The sequence below is a fragment of the Melospiza melodia genome, chromosome 1 (assembly GCF_035770615.1).
Source record: "Melospiza melodia melodia isolate bMelMel2 chromosome 1, bMelMel2.pri, whole genome shotgun sequence".
NCBI classification, from domain to species: Eukaryota; Metazoa; Chordata; class Aves; order Passeriformes; family Passerellidae; genus Melospiza; species Melospiza melodia.
This window is the reverse complement of record NC_086194.1, coordinates 21,911,152-21,932,339: the sequence shown is the minus strand read 5'-3', so window position 1 is coordinate 21,932,339 and position 21,188 is coordinate 21,911,152. Positions and strand designations below refer to the sequence as shown.

At 42.9% G+C, this 21,188-nt stretch overlaps 1 protein-coding gene across 1 annotated transcript in view; it reads right to left on the bottom strand.

The window, feature by feature from the left end:
* The window catches only part of FAM171A1 (family with sequence similarity 171 member A1), an 86,039-nt gene extending 74,824 nt beyond the window's left edge, over positions 1-11,215 (bottom strand). Inside the window, exon 1 of the mRNA XM_063150650.1 lies at positions 10,811-11,215. Coding sequence (XP_063006720.1) covers positions 10,811-10,904 — 94 coding nt within the window. The 5' untranslated portion in view covers positions 10,905-11,215. The remainder of the gene's footprint in view (positions 1-10,810) is intronic.
* Positions 11,216-21,188: the final 9,973 nt, after the last annotated feature.

The following is a 21,188-nucleotide window of genomic DNA, read 5'->3' as shown; positions in this document are numbered from 1 at the left end:
ATCTCCACAAAGATATCCCAGAAAATAAGCAATGATCTGCAACCCAATAATGTCAGATACCATTTGTTTATAGCCAGCCCCATGATGCACCAAGGCTCTGTCAGGATGGACTGTTTGAGAATATTCTTACTAGCTGTTAACCTGTACAGCATTGGACAGAATGGCATGAAGTTACAGTGAGGCCATGAGATTTTCTGCCCCATGTCAGCATCAGGGTAAGGAAACAGTGCCGTGCATTTACTTTTCCTCCCATCCAATATATTCCTCCTTGGAAATGCTAATATCACCACAGGCACACAGAGTACATGAGAGCTTGGCCAGAAGAATTTAAGCCTTAATATTTTCCCCCATGCAATCAGGCTAGGGGTAAGGGAAGATGACATTTTATTACCCCGAGCAGCGAACTGATGCAAGACTTGATCCTCAAATGCATCACATATTAAAAAGCATCTTTGTTTATGTGCAATCATCTATGGTAAGCAAAGATTCTCTACCACTCTGAAGGAACTTTCAGTCCTTCACTTATTAACGAGTTATATCTTGAGAGCTTATATGCATTTTTTTTTTCACCACTTTAAAGTACACTTTAAAGCATGCATTAACTTGCACATGGGAATAACCATTACCTTTCTAGGAGTCCACCACAAAAACTCCTCTACTCTGTTTGCCTAGCCCCTCACCCATCAAAACTCAAGGCTATTTTTCTGTGCACAGAAAGTCTTGACACATGACACTACTCTGACCCCCTCTCTAATGACAACATCTGCTGAGAGGGCTCACTCAGTTCTTTATGCAGCAACAGTAAACCATGCTTTAAAAAACCTCAAACAAATGAAACAAGCCCTCCAAGATTCACTGAGAGATTACATACAGGTAAAATTACTAATTAAAACAACATCTTCACCAAGACTCTGAACATAGTTAAAGAATGGCAAGTAGTTTTTGCTGAGGTAAAGCTTCATAGAGCACGTATGTATTTATATCTGAACTTAAGAAGGATGCCTTATCAAATGTCTGCAAAAACTAATGGTTTTCAACCAGAACTTTAGTATGGCAGATTCTCTTCCTTCAACAACTGATTTTTAAAGTACTTTCACTAATTTAATATTCTAAAGACCACTGCAGTTATAGCTTACAGCAATAAGCAAACTTGAAATTAATCTCATTTTAATTCTAATGATTCAGGCTGCTTGAAGCAACTGTATATTTAATTTTCATGTAACATGCTAACAACAATATTTACATTGACTAAGTTTAATGACACAGTTCTCTCTAAAAAGTTTTAACTAGCAGTATACTAAACAATGAAATAAAAATTCCTTTGTTCTTACAGGACAGTTAACTTTTGAAGAAAATGAGTGTCTTCAAATTAAGATCTTTAAGGTAGGGAAAATGTAACAATACCCACACACAGGTTCACCACAAAACAGTGAAAATACAGCTCTCCTTTTAAACAGGTATTCCTGGGTCCTGTAAATCATACATCATGAACCTAGAGACTGGCCCAAGCTTAAGCTACTTGCCAGGGTTTCAAATGCTGAAATAAGATGTGAATAGTGCAAGAATATTCTGGGTAATAGCAATAAGGATAAAAGAGCAAGAATATCATTGTGCTTCACTGTGTCTGTCAATGTTATTATCCCAAGTAGCCTTTTTAACTGCTGTAATATTTGTCTAGGTCAGCATACTACACAGCAGGTTTCAAAACTTGTGGGGACCACAATGCAGAGAGAAGTAAAAAAAGCTCCCACTTGAGCTGCTGGATCCCATTCTGCAAACACAACGCAGAGCCCAGACAAGTTTATCCCCTCTGGCCCAGAGGTGTGTTCCTGCCCTTGTCCACCTCACCCCCAGCAGACCATCAGTCCTGTCTCCAGAGCTCCTGGATACATGTATTTCCTAGCAATGTTTGCTCAATTCAAACAGAAGCAAGAAAAGGCCATGAACACTCCCTAGCACACTTTTCTGCCTGTCATCAGCAAAAACAAACCAAGCCTTTCAAGATACCAGAGGGGCCAACACAGGGACAGAAGGAGGAAGGGTAGGATAAAGAGTTAAAAGTTCTTATCTCTCAGCTGACACTCTAGTCTTGGAGACATCAATGCAAAAGTCAGTAGCAAAGGAAAGTAAAGCAATCAGCTGAAGGAAGGTGGGAATGACTCTGGCTGGCAGACAGATCAGAGAGGAGTGACCAGACACTACCAGGCATCATGCACCAATCATGTAAAGTCTGTGCTGGCAAAACTCACTCTACCAGAAGACTATGGTAAGGACCAGAACTGCCCCCACGTTTCTTTAGCATTCAAATGAACTAAAATGTATCATTTCCTCTTAAGCCATTTAGAACATCAGAGAAAAGATGACTCAGGTACTAACTCACCTGTTGCCCTACAACTGGGAGAGCACTTGAGTCCTCACAGTACATGTCACAGGACACTTGAGCTGAAACCGTGGATGGAAGTCTGTTTAAACTTCTATGCAAGGCACAAACTGCAAATCTTGGGCAGGGACAAAAACCTGTTCTGACAAGAGACAGTTCCAACTGAAAGTGCCTCAAATCATCTGCCAGCATCCAGGTTCAGGTCTGCCAGTATTAACTGTATAATGCAGGTTTTTTCCCCACTGTAAGCAATTTGTTTTTTCAAAAAATTCTTTATGCTTTTACTTTGAGCAACGGGGTGGTATCATATTTCCAGATAAGAGCAGTTTCCTTTAAGTAGTAACTTTTAAAACAGTTAACTTTCTAAGTGTGTCTTACATCTAATGCTTTAGTTCTACAAAAACATGTAATCCTGCATCAAGTGGCACTGCTGCCATGAAGTCCTTGTTTTCCCTTACCAGCTCCTCCCAGCCCTTTCTGCTGCACCAGCAAGAGCATTTCTGTAATTTCTGATGAATCCAGTCAGGGAAATGATCCAGGTGAAGACTGAGCTGCTGCATACAGGAGTTTTCAGTTGGATAACTTCCTTGATCTGGTTTACCACATTGCTACACAAATGCCAGTGTGAGAAAACAAAGATGAGAGTAACGATGCAATTTAATTCAGAATAAATCAACCCCTGGGAATACAAAGCTAATTAAAAACATGGCAAAAACATATAGGCAAGTCCAAACAACTCTACAAGCCTCCTTACTTGTTTCTAAACTTTTATTTTTGTTTATTTACTCTCGGGAGTGAAACACTTAGGTTCATAAACATAATGCTACAAAGACAAATCGTTTAGAAATGTAAATAGACAATAACTTCTGTTTGAGTCTTGAAAAACAACATAACCCAGCCAGGTAATCCAAGAGTGTGTTCCTTCACATAGCTTATTACACTGTATATATTCAATAGCTCAAGGCCAAGCCAGAGGGCATCACACAGGGAGGCAACAGTGAGGGAGGATTCATGTGACTAAATGGGAATTCAAATAGTGTTGTGTAGGCTGCCATGCTCATCAGGGAAGATTCACACAGTGGATATTCATCAACCCAAATGTGCTTACTCCAGGTGACAGGAATGATACTTGTCTCCATTAGTTGAGATTAGATCTTCTTGTTTGTAAAAGGACCGTGGGCAACTCACTACAATGGAGACTGCAGACACCCAAGCCAGACAAGATGCCTCCTACCCTGGATGCAAACTGCATATCCCTCACATGAGGAGCACTTGATATGTACAGACTGAGACATGAGCTATTTGGATCTTAACTTTTCACAACTTTTCACAGTACGGTGAAGAGCAAGAGGGCCAGACAGAACTGCTGATACATTCAATTCCTTGCAGCAGCAGTACAAATGCAGCTTTTACATAAATTTGGTGCTGTTTTCTTAGCAAGTCTCACAAAATCACCTGAGAAATACTTGTTGTTCTGTATATGTCTTTGCTTATAAAGGATGAAAGACACCATGTTTCAATAATGACAATCACAAAGGTGGGATGAAACAAGAGGAAGAACCCAATACCACTATCACTTCTGTTCATCAATGCAGGAAGAAGGGCTCTGTTTTCTTCAACAAAGCAGGAGTACTTTATCAACTTCTACCTCCTGTTTATCTTAGCATTCATGGACTGTCACGGTGAGCTCCCCTTTACTGCTAAACACTATTATTGTATTACACCTACCACAAAGTACAGCAGCTCTCAGCAGTCCTGCAGCTACAACTAACTGGAAGCATTATTGGATGCACCACAATGCACCACATTGGATTCAGCCTCTTTGTTGTCCCCAAGCTGAAAGGATGCTGCTGCTTCCTTCCCCTTGGCTTCCGCTCCATGCTCCATTTCCTCTCCGCTAGCTTCAGCTGCCACTGCGTCTCCTCAGAGCCCTCGGGGCAGAGGGGCTGAGGGTGGCTCCTACAAGTGACTCCGGCCCCAGCAAGGCCTGTGTGGTGCCCTCTATGCTGCAATGTGCTCCTGTCTCCAGCTGAAAGCACCCAGGCCAGCGGCATTTGCTCGGGGCAGTGCCCACGCACAGCGACAGGGAGGCTTCACCTGCCAACGAGGGGCACAGACAATGAACAAAGACAGGAATTCACTGCCTAGGATGCTGCACTGAATGGCACAGGCAGTGACGGCTCACAGAACTGCAAAAAGCAAGAGTAGGAACAATTAAAAGATAGCTTCAGTGTTGGATTACCAGGGACTTTTGTGCCCTGCCTGCATAAACTGCTTGTACTCAAAACATACTTTTATACCCACTGCAGCTCTGTTAAAATACACCCAATTCCCCAAGAAGCTAGTGATGCTCCCTAAATAATAGGGAGTCAAATTTAGAGATTATACTGTACATAAATGAATTTTTCCTTCAGTTTTTCCTCAGGACCTGTTGCTCTTCAAGCTAGCAAGAGTGGCATGGGTATATCTGAACCAAACCATCAGCATTTTACGCAAATGAAAATGCTGCTCTATGTTGGAACATACTTAAAAATACTCCTTTCAAGGGCTCAGACATGCCATTATGTCAACTGTGATTCTGTCTTACTATTTTAAAGTGGAAGATTCAATGCATTTATAAAAAGGAACAAAAAATTACAGTGTGTTCACATTCTTATGGCTCTGTATAAAAAATACATATATATTTTCCAGTTTCTAATAAAACTAAAAATGGTATTTGTAAAAAGCATGTGCATAATGCTTATTACCCATGCACAGCAAGCCAGATATTACATTAACTGAAAGCTTAATGTAAACCAGCCTTCAGAATAACGTTTCTGGAATTTCTGAGGGGAAAAAAAGCACTCAGTTCTATCTGGCACTTCCTAAAACAAAATGTTTTAGTGTACATTATTAACATGTATTATATTAGTATCATTACATTGATTTTTTTTTTCTAGTAAATATAACCATTTACACAGACTTCTTGCCCCCCTTATTTTCCCTCCCTGGCATGTGTATGGTAAAACCATTGGGACCTGTGAGAGAAGCAGAATACCAGCACCACAGTTCCCTCAGAAGTTGCCTTTCTTCGTATCTAAAGGCAGAACAGATATATACTGGAGCACAGGAGAACCAATCTAACAAAAGATGAAGTTTGCATAAGGTAATGAATGAATGTATAAGCCAACAGAAATACTGAAATTGCGTTGTTTTGATTTCAAGTTGCATGTATTTCTGAGAGATTACTTAGTTTGCCTTTGGCTGACTGGAAGAAGAACACTCCCTGAATTATAAACGTGAGGTTCACAACAGCTGTACTGATCCAATGCACTGGCATTTGAGATGTGGAATAGAAGTATCACTCCCAACCACACTGCTAGTCAATGGTGAGATTCAAGCAGGGCTGTTAAGAAATGCTATTTAAACTCAATCTCCAACCTGCCAGGTACAGCACCTTCCTATAATGACATGACCAAAGCATTGCATTTCCTTGATATGCATTTTCTTCTTGGTTTTCTTCCTGAGCCAAGCTTGGCTTTGCCCACAGAAGATAGGAGTAAAAAACTAATCTGAAGTTTGTAATAACAGAAAGTGGAGTGACATTTCTGTGCCTCCATTTACCAAAACCACTGGAGATTTCTGATATTTTTAAAAAATTCTAAATGCACACTTCTTCTTCCTCCCCACCACACAAATACATACAGCCAAGCTTCTGTTAACCATTACAATCAAAAATTGTAAAATTGCATTTCATTATTACCAGAAACCTTTACTTGAAATCATTCACTTAGCCAAAAGTTGACACAGCCATCGGTAAAAGCTTCATGAACCCAGTTTTAGTCTCAAGAAGGAAAAGGCATCAGTATGGTGATAAAAAAAGGCAAAAAAATAAGGAGAGGGAGAAACACATGGCAATTAACACTATCTCAAGACACCAAGTGGGCAAAAAAGACACAAGACACAAGTGGGCCTGCAGGGAAAGCCAGCATATGAATTTGTCACTTCACAAGTGCATACACCCATTATTAAAGGTACTTTAAATCACTTAGTGCAAGGTATTACAAGACAAAAGGGTGAACACAAATGCTCAGGAGAAAAAGACTGCAGTTTTAAACCCTCAGATCACCTAGGTAACTTGTTCATCTGACTGAGGGAAGTCAGTTACTAGGCATTTGCAGGCATTAGTTGTTCAAGACAAACATGAAAAAAACCCAACCAGAACCCAGTATTTATCTGGATCTGATAATTGATAAAATTATAAAATAATTTTGCTAAAATCAATCACCTCATCTTCATTAACATTTTACAGCACTGTCTAGTACTGAGTAAGCAATTGGCTCCTCCACTAAAATAAAGCAACGTCTTTTTTACTGCTTTAGAGCAATTTAGCTTCTACTCTGAGGAGTCCATTTGGGTCTCAGTGAAATAAACCTTTGGATTTGATGGTCATTAGTAATTTGCAGCTGAATAAAAAGAAACAGTATGGCAGTGCAAGAGGAAAGACAGGAAAAGTATAAAACTATTTCTGCATCATCTAAACTTTAGCATCATTGTTAAAACTGCAAGCATGGGATAACCAGTTTAAAAACAAACAAAAAAAAAACCCAGCCCAGAACCGGAGAATCTTCTCAGAGCTGTGCTGTCCAGAAAAGCAGACTTTGCAGAATATCCAGCTGAAATGACTGTGAAGTTATCTTCCATGAAATAATGGAATGGCAGCTTGCAGGAAGGCAATTCCAAACAGCAGCACTCAAACACCAACCCTCCTGTCCTCCACACACACAGAGGGAAAAAAACACTGCAGATTCTGACTAAGAAGTAACATCTGAATTTTTATTCACAAACATACTGGAAAATAATTATCTACCTAATCTCATTCTGGGATTGTGAAGATGAGATATCCTGAGCATATTCATCTACTGGTAGGCTAGTATTTGAATTGGGTACTATTTACTACTCAAATGTTATTTTATTATTAATAATGTCTTAATTTTGAAAAACTAATAAAATAGGAAGACCAACTTCCAAGAAATATGAGTTAAAACTAATACACACTGCAGTAGAAAAATATAATACCAGATTTCTGCACTAAAACAGAACTCTCTAAAATCTCTAGGATTTCTCTAAAAAGACCTCCCTAGCAGCTACAAATAAATGATCCTCATCTTCTACTGAGAAGCAAAGTTTCCAGGCAATAAAGAAATTTAATCCCTTCCCAAATTACACTGATTATGCTTACATTCTCCCTGGTTTAATGTTACATCTCCATATAACTCTTAAATTCCTATTTGCCAGAGGTCTGTTGTTACGTTTTATACAGTACCTATCCATGTGAAAAAGCATGCACCATGTATTTTGTGTATTCACCAAACAAATCACCACTGCCAACAGGAATTCAGCTTAAGAGTTAGTTCAGGGGCTTATTTGTTTGTTTTAATATTTGCACACATTCATTTCAGCACTAAAAGAAACTGAAGTTCAGGAATACCTGTTAGAACAATAAAAAAATTCAAACAAAACCAAAACCAAAAAAAACCCCACAAAATCATAACTTAGTCCTCATCTGAAATACTTGTCAGGTTTCATATACTTGAGAGAAGTTGCAGCAGTAAAGGTTCTAAAGGGTACCTGCATGGACATCTAACACCCTCACTGCTGGGGTTCCAAGCATCAACATGGACAAAAGCAAACCCATCTGTGAGAATTTTACCCTATCAAAGCAAGTACCTTACTGAGACTTAGAGGGTACCTCTGTGACCTTCAGAGGCCACAAGAGATCTGCATAAAAATGTCATTCAGTTTTCTAAATACAGTGCTAAGTGCAGAGCTTAATAACCAGTACTTCCATATTCACAAATTACGTAATCAGTCTGGCTGAGGAGAATTTGAAGCTGGGACTGTCTGAACATATGTCTGAGACCAATAAAGGAGAGAAATGCTTGATGCAAAGCATCCCTCCTCATCCTTTCCTAATCAGAACACTGACTACAAATCCCACCTTCAAAAAGCTCCAAATCCAAGACCTATTTATTTGGATTGTTAATGCAGATGTGGAACATCTTAACCAAGTCTCACTCGATCTGTCGCACCATGAGGAAGGCTCTCCACCCTAGTCCCATGTAACCTGTCCAACAAAAAATACTGCAGCTGAAGCAATTATTCCCTAATGGCATGCTCTGGCTTTCTAACCTCGACCTTTATTTCAATCCCTTGGTTTTTAACTAGTCCGTTCAGCCACAAAAGACAAGACAGTCATGTGCAAACATCCCTGAACTTCGGCAATGGCCCTTCACTTGTACCTACAACTGTGACCATGGTACTAGAAGGGCAAGAGGGAAACCAGCTAGCTTAGATTTTACAACCATTTAGTACTTACTGTGCTGTGTGTATACAAACTGGGAATGTACCTAGTACTAGAACTCTTTTCCATAGAACACCATCACACCTGATGTTCACAAAGTTATTCAAGGTTACAAGCTGGCATCACATAAACCTTCAAAAAAAGATTCACAGTAAGGAAGTGGTATTAGGAAGCAGAATACACTTTGATATGAGATCAGCTCTACAAATCCCCTTGTACTAATGTACATGTCCAAAGAATAAAGACTGGGCTTCTACTTAGGCTTTGGAAAGTGATATTATGAAAAACTCAGATGTTCTTACATGGAAGAAAAAATTAGACATTTCTATTTCTCAACTCACTGACATAGCTGTTATTACTCAAATAATCAGCCATCAGTCTTGATGTAGATGTAGCAGCTACAGACAAGCCTTTTTATGCCATCTGAATTGAGCTCAACAATAGAAGACAAGATCAGTCAGACAGCTGAAAGGCACTAATTCTGCCAATACCTCACCACTTTGATTACATGAAGGAGATTTTCCATATGATACAAAAATTATAGTCAATTTTGATATTACCTTGGTATCTGAAGTGCTAGCTTTATGGGCCACACATAGCTCTGGTCTTCTGGCATGCTCATCAATAAATTCAGTACATCCCAAGTTTAGTGGCCTTTGAGTTTTAGGTAGTGGTTCTTATTCCAGAACAGCTATTTTTGTTTGTCCTTTAAAAAAGGCAGAAACTGGTATTGCATTTGACGTCAGATTGCCTGGCATGGTGGGTTTTCCTACAAGACACCTTTGCCTTTTGACTACTCTGTGTGTAAACATATGCCCACCCAGATTCTACTTAGGGTACCTAAATCCAACCAATAATGAAGGAAATCAAAAAGGTTACTTTCAAACTTTTATTTCTTGCAGCAAGCATTGCTTACTGATTGTTACAACCTGTGTGAGATAAGGAAAGCTTTGAGGAAAGAGGACATAAGCACACCCTTCACAAGGTGCACATTCACCCCAGTGCAGGACGCTGCCAGCCTGCTGCCACGAAGGCTCAGCCGGTATATGATCGCTCGTCCCAGATGACACATTTACCCATTTGACAATACACACCACAAGGCCAACGCTGACCACGGGGAGGATGCATTTCCTTCTAACACGCGTTGTACCCCTATGTACTCAAGTTTTCTGCATCCTGACATGCCCGTGGTCCCGGCAGGCGCGATGCCGCCGCTGGATCCCTACTGGAGCCCGACCGAGGGGCTGCCCTCCTGTCACCAAGGCCAAGGGCGAGGAGGGCACGGCGGTGTTTCCCCCCTCGCCGAGATCCCACAGGGGGAGGGCTGGAGGGCAGGTGCACCTGGCCGGCCGAGGGGCTGCCACACCACGGCACAGGTGAAGATCAGACTTGTGCAGCCCAGGGCAGGACCCGCGGCCCGGCACAGGAGCATCAGGAGCTGCTCCCGGTGCCCCCGGGCGCTCGGGCACTGGCTCGCTGCGGCTTCTGCGCCCACCGGGCGAAAGCGGAGGAGACCCTGCCCGGCCGGGGAGCGTCTCTGTCCGGCTGCCCAGGGGCAGCGGTGACAGACCCCGCCCGGCCGGCGGGAGCCACGGCGCCGAACAAAAGGCCCGGCGGAGGCCCGGAAACGTCCCGGGGCCGCGGCCGAGCCGCGCCGTCAGCCCGGGGGGCGAACCCCAGCCCGGCCGCCCCGCACGGCCTGCGGCCGCCGGTGCCCCCCACCCGCCTCTCGCCGCCGCGTCGGGCCCTGCAGCGGGCACGGCGAGGAGACGGGAACCCGGGGGAAAAGGACGCAATGCAACAGCTCCGGCGGCGCCGAGGGACGGAGGGAGGAACGGAGGGGGCAGCACAATGAGGCCAGCGCAGCCCCTGCCCCTGCCAGTAACAAAAGCTCCCCAGCCGCGGGGCTGTCTCCGCTTCTCCGGGCTGCGGGGTCTGCGGCGGCCGGCGGAAGCCGGGAGAGGTCTCACATCACCGACCCGCTTCCCCGCCGTACCCTCGGTCCGGCCCCCCGCACAATGCAGCCCCCGCCGCCCCGGGGACCGCCGCACAAAGCGGGCCGGTCCCGCCGCCCATCCCGCACCGACCTTGAGCCGCCTCGGGCGCCCCTAAGGTTTTGGTCACCGCCTTCCACACGTTGCAGCCCAGCAGGCAGAGGAGAAGCGCCGCCGACCTGCTCATTTCCACCCGCCGCCGCCAGCCGCCGCCAGGGAGAGAATCGCCGCCGGAGCCGCTGCCCGGAGGAGGAGGAGAAAGAGCCGCATCAGGGGCTGGCCCGCTCCGCGCCTCCCTCCATGTTGCCGTGCGCTGCCCCTCCTGCTTTCTCCGCCTGCTGCATTGTCGTCCCGCCGCTGCGCCCCGGCTCCGCGTCCCGCGCTGTCCCCCCAGGCAGGCGGGCGGCGCAGGCGAGCGGGAAGGAAGGGGAGGCGGGAGAGCTCCGCGGCCCCGCTGCCTGTCCGCTCGGGTTTATTCTTTAATTCCGCTCCCGTTTATCCATCCCCCCGCTCTCCCCGCGGGAGCGGCCCGGGCTCCCCGCCCGCCCCTTAACCCTTGGCGGCACCCCCTGCCCTGCCCGCGCCCGGCGGCGCAGCGCCCCCTGCCGCCCGCGTCCCGCCCTGCCCCGCCGCGGGGCTCCTCGGCAGCGCCGGTGCCGCCCCCGCCCGCCTGGGGCGGCCGCGCGTTCCCCGGGGCACCCGGGCCGGGCCGGGCCGCGCCCGCCGCAGCCGCGCTCACCTGCCGCGGGGGACCGGGTCCCGCCCGGCCGCGCCCGCCGCCCGCTCTCCCTCCCTGAACGGCTGCAAAATGGCCTCCCCAGCCGCGCCGGCCCCGCTCGCCTCCCACCGCAGCCAGCGGGAGGGATGAGGGGGAAGGCGGGTGCCCTGACCTGCTCTCCGCACAGCTGGGACGTGGCGGGTCGCAGGGTCCCCGCTGCCACGCGTGACCTCCGGCCGGGCCCCTGCTGCTGCTGGAGTATTTAAAGCGAATTTCAAATCCAAAGCGAACCAACCAACCACAAAGCAACAGCAAATGCACCCATCTACTGGTTTTAGTACAAAATAGTTTTTTAAAATGCTATAGCAAACTGCACAGGAACGGTGAACTCTGGGTTGGAAATCGTGGCATTGAGGGCTGAGACCGGGCACGGTGCCTCCCGCCCCGCCCCGTGCGGAGAATGGCAGGGGTAGCGCTGGGGACATCCTGCCGGGGGCAGGGAACTCTCCCTGGGGGCTTTCTCACTGGGGTGGTTTGCGTCTGCCCTAAGAGCATCTCTCGGCTTGCTTCCCTTCAGGCCAGCAGAGGCACAACACAAGGGCACAGCAGCCACTCCTCCCTTCCCGGTCTCTGCTGAGCATTACGCGTCCTAAGGGAGGGAGAACAGGCGCTCCTCATGTTTCCTCCAGCACGGAGATTGCTGCTCCAGACAGCTATTATGGCAAGTCTTTACACAGCTGTGCAAAGCAAAGCCTCTGCCCCACTGCCTCGCGGATTTCCCACGATCTGCTCCCAAACACTGCCAGTGCTTCAGCTGGCCTCTAAGACTGAAGTTTGTATACCTACAAATTCAGTCTCTCACTGAGGTGCCCTAAAGTTTCAGGATTTATTTGTAAATTTATTTTTAAATAAAATCTTCCAATAAAAATGTGATGTATTAAAGATCGATTTTTAGAAAGCAGTACAGTTGTTTATTTTACACTTTATTTTGTGATTTCAGTATTTGACCAGAGTAGCTGCATCACAAGCTACACGTTGTTTATTTTATGAATTTTATGAAATTCTGGTATCCCAGAGGTGTTAAAACAGACTTAATAGATCATTTTCAGACACACTCCAGTTGATTACAACATATTTCACTTTGGTTTTACTGTTTTCAAATAAATTTTCTGAGAATTGATAAATGCTGTGGAGACACCGCAAATTTATCCTTTTATCCCAAGAATTTGGAGGATTTATTTGTAAAGTTCAATCCCATAAGAAAACTAAGTACAAAAAGGCCATTCAGTTCACAGAGAAGACTAAATGAACCAATACAGATCATGTGATCTTACTCCTGCTTGTCATAAACAAAGATTTCAATATTTTAAACTCATGGCATGTCTTAAGTGTGAGGCAACTTGTTTCTAAAGAAAGGAGACTGACCATGTGGAAAATAATATAGCTTTTTTCCCCCCCTTTCTCTAGATGTTCATGCACTTAAATTAGCATACGTAGGATGAGCTCAGAGCTAGAAACCTAACCTTACTTAAAACCTAGTTCTGTCTGTAAGGAAAGGTAGAGCATTTTGTTACAAAGAGGAAAATGCATTTTCCTGAATATAGTCGTATTATTTTCACAAAAATCCAAACAGATACAACAATTCTTGCAGCATCAATGAATACCACATAACGACTAAGGCTGGAAAGAAATGAGACATTGCACAGAGAAATCACAGAATTCAAATGGTTTGGCCTGGAAGGGACTTTAAAGATCACCTGATTTCAATTCCCCTACATAAGCAGGGACACTTTCCACTAGACCAGGTTGCTTAAAGTCTCATCCAATCTGGCTTTGAAGACTTCCAGGGATGGGGCATCCAAAACTTCCCTGGGCACTGGGTTCCAGTGTCCCACCATGCTCACATTAAAGAATTTCCTCCTGCTATCTCATCTCAACCTGCCCTCTTTCCATTTAAAGCCCTTCTCCCTTGTTTTATCACTACATGCCCTTGTAGAAAGTCCTTCTCCAGCTCTCCCTTGCAGCTCCCTTTAGGTACTGGAAGGTGCTCTACAGTTTCCCCAGAGCCTTCTCTTTCCCAGCTGAACCACCCCAGCTGTCTCAGCCTGGCTTTACAGGAGAGGTGTTGCAGTCCTGTGATCATCTTCACATCCCTCTTCTGGACTCCTTATTTGGAGCCCCCAGGGCTGTTCACAGTACTCAGGCAAGGTCTTGTGAAAGGAGAGGGCAGAATTACCTCCCTCACTCAACCTGCTGGTCACCTCTGGTGATGCAGCCCAAGGTACAGCTGGACCTCTGAGCTGCAGATTTTTAAAACACAAGCTGTGTATAGTACCACACACTCCCTGCATTTCTGTTTATTTCAGCCCAGAAAAATATTTTTATCCTTCCAAACTATGCTGGGCACACAGAGCTTGTCTCTTACCTGAAAAGGCTAAATTTATCTATATAATTACATGGTAACGCTCTCATAAATGCTGCTATTCATGTAAGGAAACTGAGCTATTCCTCCAAATGGCTTCTCTTTAAATGATCTTTTCTTTGTTGCCCCAGTGAGCACTGAAGCATCTGAGACTGACATACTGGTAATGCCATTGATTCCTGGATGAAAACTCCCTGTGACACAAGGGATAGTTGATATCTTAGAGCTCAGTTCAAATCCTCTTCAGAATTAAGAAAGTGCAAGTTATACCCCAGGCACGTTTCTATGCCTTGTTTGCTGACGCTCATTGGCTAGACACCCTTAAGGAAAAAAAAGAGACAATTTACTGCCGCCTGAGAAAACACTACAGGAGCAGTGTCAATAAATGACATTAATACAATAAAATGACCTAAGTCAGGCAGTAGTGAGAGCTCAGTTCTAATTTGGGTCATACATGAGCCATCAGAGTGCTCTTGGAGAAAAGAAGGTGAATGGTATCCCAGGCTTCATTATTCAAAGCATTGCCAGCAGATCAAGAGAGGTGATCTCTCTGCTCAGCACTGGTGTGGTCACACCTGGAGTGCTGTGTCCAGTTCTGAAATCCTCAGACCAGAAGAGACACAGACACACTGGGGAAAGTCCACTGGAAGGTCATGAAGACGATAAAGGGACTGGAGCATCTCTCCTATGAGGAAAAGCTGAGAGAGCTGGAACTGGTCAGCCTGGAGAAGAAAAGGCTCAGAGGGAATCTGATCAATGTGCACAAATACCCAAAGGGAGGCTACAAAGAGGACGGAGCCAGGCTTTTGTCAGTTGTGGCCAGTGACAGGATCAGATGCAATGGACACAGACAGAAATACAGGTCGTTCCCCCCGACCATCAGGAACCACTTTTATTGTGAGAGTGTCTGAGAACTGACACAGGCTTCCCAGCAAGGTTGTGGAGTCTCCATCCATGGATATATTCAAAAGCCACCTGGACACAATCCTGGGCAGCTGGATCTGTGAGGCCCTGCCTAAGCAGGCAGGCTGGACCAGATGACTTCAAGAAGCTCCTTCCAACCTCAACCATTCTGTGATTGCTATTCAGAAAGAATACTTGAGCCCTAGCACTGGAGGTGCAGTGGCAACTAGATGGCTGGGCCTATTCCTAAGCCAATGTGGGTACTTTTTCCTCTCTGCAGCATTTCTTATTTGTCCAATCCATGCTGATGCTACACACAGTACATTTTTACATTGTACAAACAATGTAAATTATATTTAAATTGTACAAACACATTTTCAAATAGCTGACTATTCAAGTAATGAATACTAACATACTTAGAATGAGTACCTATTAATGAGGCTCTCTTCACCAATCATTAGTAGACAGACACATTAAATGAGTGCCTTGGAGACTATATGGATTAGTTTGCAGGTAGGCTTACAGTTAAAATTTCCAATTTTTAATTCTACAATATTCAGACACCCTTGAAAGGTATGCTGAATATGCTTATGCTAAAAGTTGGGCTAATTAGTCCTTTTCTGTTCTTTTTCACAATGTCTACTGCTGTTTTTCTTGTGGTATTATTTCCCCATAGACAAATATAAGTTATGAAAGCAGTGCTTAGACAGCCAATCACAAATCTATAATGGACGATTAACAGTTAAATATTTCATATATAACAAATTAATTCAGTGAACAAGAAGGTTCAAATATTTATAATAAAGACATAGCTCTAGCAGGCTGTTATCTAGCCTTTCTGGTTGGCAGTAGCAGTGTGTGCATTTGAGAATTGCTTTGAAGTACTTTTATAATTTCTAGAAGAGTCCTAGTTTACTAGTGCATCAGTTATTTTACATATGGAAGATCACACAAACCTAAATCTAAAACAAAACAAAACAAAACAAAACAAAAAGAGTGAATGTCAGATATAAAGCCCTGAAGATTATTTTGCAGTGCTCCTGGTAAATTGAGCCAGCTACAGATTATGTGGTATTAAACATTTTACATGAAAATTGTAGAAGCTATTTAGTCCTGGATCTTTCAAAGAAATAAAACAAAGTTTTATGACCAGAACAACAATTATTTCATATCCTTTTGAGAAATCTAGCAGTGATTGAGTACTACTGTTGTTTTAGTTGTAGCCATGCTGAGCATGGATACCAGAACATAATGCTGTCTTTGCCATAAATGCCTTTCACCCTGAAGATCTCAGATCATTTCAATATTGACATACACATGCTGTGCTATTAATGTGAGGCTCCACTACTGCCTCTATGTGCTCATAAGGTAAAGAAATGTTTGGCTCAGAAGACCTAAGTACTTGTTTACATGGGGAAGCCAGTGTGAAACAGTTATGTGTGAAATACATCCCCATACCTGACTGCACTCTAAATTCCTCAGTGGACAACAGCATGTGGACCAGCTTGAGATATCAATAAATATTAGAGCCAAAAGTAGCTTTTACTGCCCTATTTCTATATTAAATGAAATTATATTTATCTCATGGGAGCTGCCAGAATAGGACTAGGCTGAGATTAAAAAAAAATAAAAATCTGTAAGCATTGCATAAAGGTTGCAGAGGAAAAGCTAGTAGGGAGTCTTGAAGTTAAAATGAGGGTTCTGGGGGGCCAGGCTCAGCAGCTGAGAAGGGACTGGGAGATCTGAAGCAGGGATGAAAGGATGACTGAGGAGTCAGTGGGTTTGGGGACAGGGGAAGAAAGGATGAAGGAAGGGTTGTGTGGGGCCTCTAGAGCTTTTGGGAGCAATGAGAGATATCAGAAAAAGTTGTGACAGGCAAGGGGGGTTTTCAGCCTCTAAGGTAGTTCTGTTTTCTAGATTTTCCTGCATTTCTGAAAGGTGAATGTAAAACAAACAAAAATATTTGAGAGTTCCAGATGAATCTCTGATTCTGAGAGTTAAAGATTTAGTAAAAGCACCAATATAACAAAATTCTGAATAAAATAAGAAAAAGTGACAACATTCATACTAAGGATTATTATAAGGTCAACACAGACTATAATTAAGAGGAATCTGTTATTCAGCATTAAAATCCTTCTTTGCCCTTTTCTGGTATTTATGACTCCATTCAGCTGAAAGGATGTCTGTCATTTGGATATCAGCTAAGTGAACCTGAAACTTTTTCTGAAGAAGGTTTGATTTAAACTCTGCTGGATATTATTTACATTATTATCTGAGCTGCCACAAAGTTCTTATGATACAACAAAAAAGTCAGATTAAAACAAACCAAACTTTCTTTATGCTACAGCAAGCAACAATAAAATATACCAGTAAAATAGAAGCTTTCTAAAGTATATTTTGGTATAAAGCCTTACTAAAACCACTGCCTTCCCTAAAGCTCTTAATAACTAAATCTAAGAGCCTGCCCTCTCTGTTTAATCATTTTGATGAAATACACTCAAAGCAGTTTAGATCTGAGTTCCTCACCACCAAGTCCCACCGTTGCTCTCAGCTCTCTCCTGGAGGCCACCACAGCAGCACAGCTCTTGTGCAAGTGGACAGTGACCCAAACACCCACCCAGGCACAGCTCTGTCCACAGGGTTTGTGAGTGTTTGTGCTACCTTGTGCCTCCTGATGACAGTTCACTTGAGTCAGCAAAAAAAAAAATGCAAAAGGAGTCTTGCTTAATGGCCTTGAGCTGTCATTACGAGTCCTGCACTAAAATCTTCGGGGATGAAAAACAAAAAGAAACCACTTTATAAATCAATACAAAACAAGCAAACATTGTTCTCAGAAGCCATAATCTTACTAAGAGTTTTAAAAAAGATTTTCACTGAAGTCCTAAAGTCAATTATGTCTTTCTGTGGCACCCCTTCCTCTTCTCTGCTTGTTACCTCTGCTCTCACATCTCCTGTCATCCAGACACTTCACTTATTCTCATGGCTTCAGCTACTACCTGTATTAACCAAAAGCTAATTTATCTTTCTGCTCCAAATTTTACTTGCTTCAAACTTTTGTTTCAAGTATATCAGTTTTATAATTGGAAATTATAACATTCTACTCAAAAATGTTGAATTTTCTTTACCATTTAAAACTTGAATACTGTTCCTTCTCATCCAAACTTCTAAACATCACTTACTTTTTATTTCTTTGTCTTTTCTTCCATTTGTTGCATCTCATGCATTTATACCAGTTTATATTTCTGAACTTTGCCATACCTACTGCCATAGTCTGGCCCAAGCAGTTTTACATAATCTCTATTACTACAGGTACTCCCACCTTCCTGCTTCAACCTCTTTCCTCCCTTAATCTAAATTGAGGAATGAGGATTTTTTTACTGATCAGAAGCCATCCCTTATCTTTGGTTGGTGTCAATACACCTGCTGAGTCACACAGATAATGCTGCATCAGTATGAATCAGTTTCTTCATAAGAGGTAGAGACTTTCAAGTTTTAAAGCTCAGGGATTTTTTTTTCCAAATGCCATTATGCAGCAGCTTAAAAATAGCTCAAAGTTATTGGCAATTTGCAAATACTTCTGTTCCAGAATAGAATAGAATAGGATATCCTGCGTTGGAAGCGACCCACAAGGATCATCAAGTCCAACTCTATCTAAAAAGCTCAACTTTTAAAATATTTCAGGTATTCATTTCACCATATTATGGCACTGGTTCTTACTGGAAATAATTTTGGCAATATTTTAACTACCTAGTTAAAACCCCCAAAGCCTTGTGGCACTTATTGATGTAACTTTTCTCAGATGACTGTTCTGCTGCATCTGCCTGCCACACACATCCCATCACGCTTTAGCAATCCCTTCAACAGCCACAGCTGTGCCAGCAAATACAAACAGTTTCTTAGCTCCCAAGGGCCCAGCTTTGAATGAGTGAGTGCTAAACACTGTCCCTCCCACAACAATTTATATGATACATTTTGTGATGGTTTTTGTTTTCCTTCTGTCACTGAACTCAGGCTCAGAGTTTGCTACCAAGCTGTTTCACATGACATGTAAGTAATGAAACTCTACAATATTAGTATGTGGAAATTGCTTGGGCTTTCACATGTTTTTATACTTATAAAGGGTTCTGATGGTTTACTTGCTACTATTTGGAGTCTTATGTGTCCCAGGGTGTCTCAGTGTCTCAGGATATATCTTGATGTACTTGTGTTTTTTTCCTTGTCCTGCCATCTCCCAGTATTTTGAAAATAACCAAAAGCCAAATGCAATATTCTTAGATTTTTGTCATTCCCTGCAACCTTTATGCCTGAAAGTAAAGATAATCACAGTCCTGCTGTTTTCAGGTTGCTCCTGAGGACCTGGAATGCACTTGTTCTCTGTGCATAGCACAGAGTGGGAAAGCAACAGACATGAGTTTCTATATGAAGCAAAGTGTCAAAGGAGCATGTGGCAGGGAATGAAGGAAGAGAATGTCAGAGACCTGTCAGAGGAAGGTGACCAAAGGACTGATGAACAATAGAAATGCTTTTGTCATCTGGGGGAAGAAGAGATGACTGTGTTCTCTATGCCAGAGTTCAGGAGAAAATTAACTTAGTCTCTGCTTTAATGGAAAGGAGATAGCAGATCTTTCTTTATGCTTTCAAAATACAAATGATAGAGTTAAAAATAAAGGGTGCTCACCTGCAGACTAAAAGACAAACTTGAAAGCTCATCTCTCTCTCTCTCTCTTTTTTTTTTTTTTTTTTTTTTTTTTTTTTTTTTTTTTTTATGTGTGTGTGTGTGGCTCATGCCTTTTCTTTCCAGAGTCCACTGAGACAAAACATTTTATGTATTCTAGATTCAGTCAAGAAGTTAATTAAAATACTGGAAAATATTTATACTCTTGTGCCCAAATTTCTCCAGGTCAGAGTTTGCATATCTTCCCTTGTATTTCCTGTATAAATATCAGAAATGCACAGAACTCTGTCTGCACTATTCTCTCCTTTTCATTTTTCCCCGTTTGTCCAGAGCATGGTATAGGTACATGGTGGGATTCTTGGTCTTGTGCAGCAACAGGAGTTGGATTTGATGATCTTTGTGGGTCCCTTCCAAATCAGGATATTCTATTCTATTCTATTCTATTCTATTCTATTCTATTCTATTCTATTCTATTCTATTCTATTCTATTCTATTCCATTCCATTCCATTCCATTCCATTCCATTCCATTCCTGAATGGCCTGTTCATTTTAACTGTGATACTTATCACAGTAAATTTGTATTATTCTTGATATAAAGTAGATCATACTGACTGAAGACATACAGACAGAACCCATCCTTGACTTCTAATTAAACTTGACATCTGTGCTGTTGATTACAGATATATTAGAATTGAACATTTGTTGAAACTTTTATTAAATGGCATTAAAAAGATAGGAAAGTGGTTATTGTCTTGTTATGATTATTGTCTCTTGCTATCTGAGAATCATCTCTTCCCAACTTTATGGAGGAATGTCTGTCTGAAGTAGATACAGATTTCCAAAGGAGGGAAGCAGGAATGAGAGAAGGAGCATCTGCAGATGGTTTTGTCTAAAATAATCATCATCTGGAAAAGACAGAGCTTAACTAATGTGCAAGGAAAACAAAGTGAAATGTGAAATACTGAAGTGATGGGCAGGACTGTATTATTTGTCTCATGAGTGAATAAGACCAGGCATTGTAATTCATCAGAAATAGTACTGGTTGTGAAGGACTTGTCTCATGACTACTTAGGAAAAAATTGAGACTTCCTCAAGAGGCACAAGCCTCAGCAGATGGGGGCTGAAATGCTGTGAAATGCTTTTGTCTCTGGCATTCTGAACCCTTTGAACACTCATGTGAGCAGGCCTGGCTCTGGGACAGGAAAAGTGGGTGTTTGTGTATTGGAGCAAACTCCTGTGAGCAACAAGCTGCTGCTGTTCACTGAAGCTGAGATCAGCTGCTTCAGGTGAGGCAGCAAACCTCTGGCTTTCCCAGGCCCTTCCACTTAGCTTCCCTCACTTACCTTGGCTTTGCCTGATCTGTTGGTGTTTCCTACCATGCTGACACATCGTCTGCCTGCTTGATTATGGATTGCCCACTTTAATCTTACACCAAACCCTGTGCTGCTTCCTGAGGAATATTCACTGAGCATTCCTACACCTCAGGATGCTCCAGGCATAGTCCTCCAGTTGAATGTATGCCTTCTAAAAATTAAAAATAAAAAATTAAATTTAAAAAGGGGGGGAAAAAAAGAGGAAAAAGTAACTTATTATCAGGTTCTGCATCCAGCACAGAGAAAACTAAGGCAAGAGCATTTGTGGCCATATGTTGGGTAGACAGGGTAGAGACTAATAAGAAATCTAAAAACGTGGTGGGATTTTTCCCCCAGGATGGAAGTAACTTATGAGTTTGCTGAGTGTGGAATTGTGGAAT